Here is an 8,293-nt window from a genome sequence, read left to right as displayed (position 1 = left end):
AAAAAGTTATCAAGAGGTGCAATGGATTCCGCGATTTGCTAACAGCACTGTTAAGATGCATCGAAATCTAACAGCGGAAGAGGAAGAACAGATGGCGCCTTTTTTAAGAAATTTGAAAAAATATAATAGACAGGGAAGAACGAGATAGGACAATAAAACGAATAGTAGAAGAAAGGGAAGCGAATGTCGCAAACAATTTTAATAAGATCAATGAAAAGTTGCCTCTGCTAAAAATGAACCAAATCCAATTTATTTCTCTTCTCAGATCTACAATAAAAGGAATTTTAAAAATATTTTTGTGTAGAAAGAAATCCTTGTTTATGCGTAAAATTGTCCAATGGGTAGATGGCAGATTCTTTTAAAGCTTGACATCTGGTTCACAGAATTGTAATATAAAATTCTTCCATGGCTAAATTAAGGTTGTAATATATTTTAAAGTACTAAGTTGTGAGCAGCCAAAATTATTTGTTATCTAAAAAAATAGTAATCAACAAAGTTAAAAATTTGTAACCTTTTCACACATTAAATAAAAGAATATATTAATTTATTGAAACTGATTTTGAAATCGTTGAATAAATACCAATGGAAGGAAGTTGGTGCTACCTGATCGGAAAAAATATTACTCATTTCAGTGGAAGAAGAAGAACGCATGGCGGATCCAAAAATTTAAAAAAAAAATTGAACTGAAATTGAAAATTGAGCTCGAGACCATTATCAGGGAATCCCTAAGGAAGTCCTCTTCATCACAGGCTCCTTCGAAGGAAGCATTTTATATTGATAGATCGTGAATATCTTTATTTTACTTTGGTTTATTTATTGAATTTATCCCATACAATTTCATATGCATTTCGAATTTGTTTTCCTCAAATCATAAACAGTTACATTGTTTTACATTGTACATTTGATTATGTTTTTACTTAATATGTATTATTATTTTAGTTCATATTTGTATAATTCTTGTATGTATATATCATATGGTTATGTTTATTATGCATATGTGTGTGCTTGCTTCAACAGAAATCTCCAAACAAAATGAAAACAATTATCGATTAGTTATATTTTAAACGGATTACTCTTTAGCTTCTGCCCTCTTTGATTAACGTTTAATCATATTGTATTCAATAATATGTATAATTAGTTAAAGCTACAACTTAGTGCGCATTCTTGTACTTCACCAACAACTACAACAAAAGGTATGACACATAAACAATAACAAAAAAGTTGATCGTTCTCTAACAACAACGAACGTATTAAATAATCCTGTTAAAAACATTTGTTGTTAAACAAAGAAAATGTAAAAGTTTTATCTTCAATAATTATTTTTTTTGCTTTTACTTTTCCCATTTTTTTATATCACAAGTTAAAATTTTGATTATTGTTTGGTCAATTTTATTATAATATTTATATATAGTACTTGTATATTTATGGTAGGTATGTGTGTAAATTATGTACATAAGAAAATATACTAATAGCATAATTTAATAAACATATTTCTGTTAGATTCTCATATAAATTGGTCTAGATAATCAAGTCATGGTGTTTCATTAAATTGGTTTCATGTTTTTTCGGGTGAGGGATTGGTTCGGGTTCGGGTTCGGGTTCTGCTTTCGGGGATTGATATTCAGATTGGTATAAGGATTCGAGAGTGATATATGTATAAATATAGTTAAAAATAGTTGATTTTTAGGAGATTACATAGAAATTCGAGTTAGTTGCATGCGTTAAGTTGAGAGAGTTTCTTTTTTTATTTTAGAATATTTTATCGATTTTTTATATTTAAGAAATATTTTTTATAGAGTTCGAAGCGTTGTGGTGGTTTTTGATCAAGGGATAGAAAATATATATTTTTCGATATGGTACTTAAGATAATATTGAGCTAAACCGAGTGATGATCTGGGATTACTTATTTAATGGTGCTAAAAAAAATTGCAAACCTTTAGAATTAGTTTAAGAAATTCTTAAGAAAAGTACAGGAATGGATCATAATCAGAAGAACCTTAAAATATTAATTTAAAGGATACAAATTGATATGTTATATTTTACGGAAGTAGGTTTAAATAGACCCAAAACATGAATTTTAAGATATGTAGCATAGAGGTCCCATGAAAACTATCGCTGCGATTAAGGTTTATTTTCACAGCGATATGTATTTTGCCCTATAAACTATATCTCTAAGATCCTTGAACAAACACCACCACACCGACACCGAACCCCTCGTTTGAGCTTCCACATTCCGGTTTCGATATTAGTCGCATGTGAGGATTAAGCGTGGCTAAGCCTAAAGAGCCATCAGACCATTGATTCTCTGACGCGGCCCCTTACCTGTAATTTAGTTTCGAAAGATGTATTTTTGGATATATATATAAGTATGTTTGGGGCTTGATGTATATCCATCTAGACGTAGGTGGTGCAGGGGGATTTACACATGGACAGACGAGCATGCGATGTGGTTTCACTTTCGTTTCTATCTGCTGGTGCTTCGATTGTTTCGATAGCTTCTCCATTTGCGCCTCCTGCGATCTCTCTGGGTTATGGGGAGAAGACGCGCAGGGATCTCAGCAGGGTGGCCAGAACATTGGCCAGGCACTCGGCCTGCAGGGCCAGTTGTCCAGCGCCAATAGGTCCAATCTCAACGCCCACCAGCTCCCTGAAACTGCTCGCCACATCATGAACTTTGAGCACTATATTCCTGGTCTGCAGTGGAGCGGAGGTGTGCCTGGTCATATCCTGGGCCAGCTCGGTGATCCTCCTAATGGCCGTCAGACAGGAGGTTAGGTGCTCCGGCAGAGTTATCAATGTCATGTCCGACATGGAGGCCACCAGGAATTTGCTGGCTGTGACCAAGGCCAAGGTCTGTTCGGTCAGTTCGTTGCGGGCACGCTGGAACTTCTCCTCGTCGATGGAGGTGCCTCCCCCGGCCGCCTGGGCCACCGAACACTGGGCGGCCACCTGGTCCAATTTGATTAGGAGTCCAGCCATGGCCACATCCGTTTTGCCGAGGAGCGCCTCGCCATCAATCAGGTGACCATTTTTGAGGAATAACTTCTCGCCATGCAGCTGCTGCGGTTTCTTGGGGAGCAGAGGTAGAGTTCCCGTTCCGTTCGATTGGTTCAGATGGGGCAGACGGACGGTGGCCGGTATGGGTGGTGAATAGTGGTGGGCAGGTGGTTGTGCAGATCCAGGTGATGAGGTGTTTGGAGTGGGATTCACCCCGTTCGAGGGACGCGGGCGACTGGCGATGGGCGGCAGCGGGGGTTTCTTGGGACCACCACTCACCAGGTTTGTGGAATTTCCAGGCACGCTCCCGTCCAGCGTGGGACTTCCCCGCGGAGGCAGTTGTGGTGGACAGAGCTCCCTCCTCTCCTGCGGCTGCATCATCACTGGGTTGGCCGCAATCCTCACCTGCTTTTTGGGCGAATAACGCTGCAGTAGCTCGGCACTTTTTGGTGGTCTTGCCGGCGGCGGGGAAAGTTGCTCGGAAGTGGGTGTCCTGGGAGGTGGTTGCACTTCCTCCTCCTCCGGCTGCTCCTCCCTCTTGCTGGTGGGACAGCAGCTGAACTTGCTCTTCCGCTCCACGGTGGCATACTCAATGACGTGCGGTGAGTGGGCACCGCTGTTGCCATTGGCCACCGACTGGAAGAACTCCTTCTTGGCCTGCACCGAGTTGCTGTAGAGGCACTCCGTTTCCGCCGGTTGTTGCACAACCGTCACCTGCTGTTGCTCTAGATTCGGTGGTGGTGGTATTATAAACGACATTATCTCCTCGGGTGTGAGTTCCTTGGCGGGCGTGGCCTTCTGGGTGGGCGGTGCCACCATTATTTGCTGCAGAAAACTATCCAGCTCCTCGGCCTTGCCCTCGAAACCCTTTGGAGGAGCGGCATTCATCAGGGACAGCGAGTCCAGCTCATCGGGCGTCTGGGGTGGCGGAATGGCACGTAGATCTATAAGGTCCGTGTCGGTCTCGATGAAGGTGTCCTCCCTCACCTCGAAACCATAAATCTCGGACAGCTGGCGGGCAGCCACATCCGTGTCCGCCGTTGCCGCATTGCTGATCTCCTTCAGCTGCTGCAGATACTCCCGCAGGTTGTAGTCCTTGGTCTCCGCACCAAAGTGCGTCCCATCGGGACTGTGCAGGCCGAAGCTGCTCCTCTGGGACAGTTGCTGCTTGACTGGTGTTCCTAGTGCTGCTCCTGATCCCGCTGCCTGGAGCAGCATCATCTGCGGCCTTCTGGCTGTGGGCGATTGGGCAGGCGACGCCACCGACTCCGAGTCACTCTCGCTCTGGGAGAAATCGGTGCCCAGGGCCTGCAGATCACTCAGCAGCTGACTGAAACCATTCAGTTTCCTCTGCGGACGCGGACTGGAGGTACTGCACAGACTGGGTTTCCGCTTGGGCGTAGCTGGAGTCGCCGGAGCAGATGTAGAAACGGGTGCCGTTTCTGGAATGGCGTTCAATCCCTGGGTTATGCCACTCAACTCGTGGTTAATGGTCTCCGCCAGAAGCGTTAGGGAATCACTGTGCTTGAGAGGATGTCCTGGGGGTATGGTCATTCCTGGTCCCAAAATAACTCCACCCTGCGACTCCTCCGTGGAGGAGACCTTGCTGCTGTTGAGACTATCACAATCCGAGTCAAATTCCAGCATGGCCACGCCTCCTCCTCCACCACCAACGCCTCCGCCTCCCTGCTCCTGCTCACTCAGATATTGCTCGGAGGTCTGAACCAGGTGCTGCAGCTCCTGAACCCTCCTCAGCACCTGCTCGTTCTTGGCCTCCAGCTGATGGCTTCCGGAGTGACTGCGTCCCTCGCAGTAGTTGCTGCCGCTGCTGTCGCTCAGCCCCGAATCCTTGGCCGCCTCCTCCAGCAGCTCGGTGGCCATCACACTGTGCAGGTCCAGATCCATGGCGTAGGGCAGCGAGGCTGGTTGAGCCTGAACGGAGGTCTGCTGCTGGAGCTGAGCCCTCTGGACCAGCGGATGGTAGGGCGGCGCCATCAGGAAGTTGACGCTGTGCGCCCGCGTGTGGAAGGGCAGCAGGTAGCTCCATCCCGCGGGGAGCACCGTGTGCTGGGACAGGAAGCCGGGCGAGTTGTCCTCGTCGTTGGGCTCCCGTTCTCGCAGAATATTTAGTATGTTACCTGGGGCGGAACAGAGAATATGATAATTATTTTGTAATACAAACTCTTGAAAATCCAACAAAAAGAACATACTGTTCTCAATTACTTTCGTCTTGAAAAACTACAAAAATGTTGGACTTCTTTCTTCTTCCTTTCAAGATTGCTTCTACTAGAGACTACTTTTCACTCTTTTTGAAAACCATTTTTACTTTCAACTATATTTCAAGATCGCTTCATCTCGAAATGAAAATTCCAGAGTTCTTTATCTTGATATCAAGAACACTTGAAAAAATAAATTTACGAATTGACAAGGTCTTTTTCGTTTTTAATTTTTCCCAATCTTTTATATTTCTCACCTGTTAGCAGTCGATAGTAGCCTCCAAGGACCAGACTAAATTCGCAGCCATCTCGGTCCTCCATGATGAACTTCACAGCTCGATCCCCGAGCATGAATATGGATACGCTGCAGGTGACATCGTCCTCGCGATTCACCACCACGTGGGTGAAGTCCTCGATGGCGGAAATAGGTTGGGGCTGCTTGGAGACCGAAGCTAGTTATAGAAAATTCCACTCCGGAGAGATTCCCGATAGACTCACCACCGAATTGCGGGCACTGGATATCTGGCTCAGTCCAAAGCGCGGACTCACCAGCAGGACGCGCTCGACGCCCTCTCTTTGGTTTGTGCTGAAACATTTGGCTCCATAGCTGGGTAAGCTAGCGATTATATCTAGATAATGGAGTTTGGCCTGGAAAAGAAAAGGGTTTTTTATAATTTTCAATGATTATTTCCATTTTAATTTTTGAATATTAAATTAAATATCACTTTTATTGGGGGTTACCACAAATGCAAGTATTGCCTCTTTATTATTATTTATGATAATATAATATAATATAATATGATAATATTAATATATTTTTTTAAGCCCGTATAAGCTAGACCAACCCTGTGTAAACTAAGGATTAAATTCTAAGAAATGTAGTATGCAAGTTTATTCCCTCTTTCCCTCTATTTTTAAACACTTCAAACCCTTTCATAATCTTCAACCCACCTGCAGCTGTGTAAGGACCTTGCTGGAGGATCCCGTCATCTCGGCGTTGAGCTTCAGGAAGTGTGAAATCAGCCGGCGCAGTTCCTTCCGCTTCATGCCCTCGAACAGGCTGACTGGGACAAAGCGCTCCAGCCCGAACTCGCGTCTGAAAGGGGAAAGATATTTTATGTATACAGGAGGATGGTATCCTGGGGATTCGGCTGAACCTACTCGACCAACTTGACGGTGAGCTTGGCAGGCGAAAAGTTGTTGGCCAGGGCGTGCTGGTGCATGTGCAGGGCGGCCAATCGGAGGGCCAATTCCGGCTGCAACTCTGGGGCGAATCTCTCCTGGTTGACATCGTTGCAGCACTGCAAGTACAGGTAGTCCAGGGCATGCAGATCACGCTGTGCCAGTTCCGCGGCCGAAATGGGAACGAAGGTGATGCGGAAAAGACACCTCAACTTGTGCGCCCCCGGACGAGCAGCAATCTTCAAGGCAAAAACCAGCGGAAATTCAAAAATAAATTAGATTTCAACTTCAAGAAGCTGTTTATTAGGTTATATCCCCACCCTGGCCAGCGATTCCTGGGGATCCAGCAGGGTGAGCTTGTTCCGCTTGAGGCTCTTCACGTGCTCCAGCACCAGGCTGAAGAGCTCTCCGCAGCAGAGGCAGAGCTTGTCCAGCAGCGAGCTGACCACATCCTGCACCGTGGTAGTGGCGTCGTACTTGAAGGACTTGGTCTGCCCGTTCTCGAGGAACACCTTCAGCACATTGGCCATCGGGGGAACACAGATGTCGCCGAGGGAGAAGGCCGAGGGCTAATAGAAATAAATATAAAAGAGCACAAATGAAAAAATATAAAATATATTATGGTTATCCGTAAGAAGACTATTTTATTTGTATTCATTTATTCATTAATCTTGTTGATTTGTTTATTTATCATGTATTATCTTCATGTTAATCACATTCAAAGTCCTTCTCAGTTGGAGGATATTGGATGACATGTTCCACTCGCATTAGAACATCAAGAGCTGAAAAGTTGTCATTTGAAATGGCATAGTTCTGGAGGGCTCTCAAGTGCTTCACTGCCTGCTGAGTGCTGTTGGTGGATAGCTCGATCCTGGACCCCAATTTCTCTACTTTCTTTTGTGGTTCAGCTTCCTTCCTTTTAATGGCTTTATGCTTCAGGACTCTGTTGACATTTTCTGAATTGCGCTTGCTAATGGGAGGCTTCTTCTTCGGTTTGGACTCAAACTTTTTAGTTTTGTTCACCACACCATATTCGGTCACTTCATCGTAATCAACCTCCACCGAGTGCAGATCATCTTTTAAAATAGCTGACATATTTTCATTCCTTTGAAATACGTATATCACCAGTCGTCTCCAAAAATACTTGTTATTTGAAAAGACAATCAAGTAAAGATTTCAATGACCCTTTTCCCCCAGACTTCTGTGATATGATATGTGGGAAACCTATGATAAAATCCATTGCCTTAGTTTCTTACAGCCTAAAACTCACCGGAAACAGTGGGGCTCCGTTAACGCAGACACTCTCGGCGAATCGAACTCGACTAGGACGTGATCGCAGCTTGGCTCGCTTTCCGGCGGAAAGAAGTGTGGACTTCCGGCCCGGAAGGACGCAGTGCGCCATGGGTTGGCACACGAAGAGATTGACCTGCGACTCACAGGCTCGCACCAACTGGATGACATGATCCCGTGGCGCATCCTTCACATCCTCCCCGTTCACTGCAAGGATCTGATCGCCCGGCTGTAGTTTTCCGATACTCGGACCGCCCTCTGTCACAAATCTCACGATTACGGGACGCTCACTACCGGCCACGAATCCAAATCCCAGGCTGGCGTTCCTCTGAAGTTGGACATGTCGTGGCTCTGGAGGATGCTCATCCCAGCGTATGCATTCGGGTGCCTCGTAGGTGGTCGTTTTATTGAGGTGGCTAGTTGGGATTTAAGAATATTTTATAATACAACAGTATAACATTTAATACTGGATATATTTTTGGGTACCCACTTGATATAGTAGGACCGACCCTTGGAGTCTATGGCACGCTCCCAGCCATATGAGAGCTCTTCATGTTTGCTCCAATCCTCGACGGCAGGCAGCCAACCCGCAGACTGCGTCATGTGAC

General features: G+C 45.3%; 1 protein-coding gene across 2 annotated transcripts in view; it reads right to left on the bottom strand.

Moving 5' to 3' along the window:
- Positions 1–789: 789 nt before the first annotated feature.
- Positions 790–8,293, bottom strand: part of LOC119548545 — a 33,324-nt gene continuing 25,820 nt past the window's right edge. The window contains exons 3-10 of one of the 2 annotated variants that reach the window (XM_037855844.1): positions 8,176–8,292; positions 7,666–8,101; positions 6,716–6,964; positions 6,375–6,634; positions 6,165–6,309; positions 5,712–5,861; positions 5,471–5,651; positions 790–5,135 (exon numbers count right to left, since the gene is read on the bottom strand). In XM_037855844.1, the coding sequence (XP_037711772.1) occupies positions 2,530–5,135; positions 5,471–5,651; positions 5,712–5,861; positions 6,165–6,309; positions 6,375–6,634; positions 6,716–6,964; positions 7,666–8,101; positions 8,176–8,292 (4,144 nt within the window). In that variant the 3' untranslated portion in view covers positions 790–2,529. The remainder of the gene's footprint in view (positions 5,136–5,470; positions 5,652–5,711; positions 5,862–6,164; positions 6,310–6,374; positions 6,635–6,715; positions 6,965–7,665; positions 8,102–8,175; position 8,293) is intronic. The other variant, XM_037855852.1, reaches the window with a different exon arrangement.

This window comes from Drosophila subpulchrella, chromosome 3R, assembly GCF_014743375.2.
Source record: "Drosophila subpulchrella strain 33 F10 #4 breed RU33 chromosome 3R, RU_Dsub_v1.1 Primary Assembly, whole genome shotgun sequence".
NCBI classification, from domain to species: Eukaryota; Metazoa; Arthropoda; class Insecta; order Diptera; family Drosophilidae; genus Drosophila; species Drosophila subpulchrella.
Note: the sequence above shows the minus strand (reverse complement) of the source record. Positions and strands in the feature narration are given on the sequence as shown.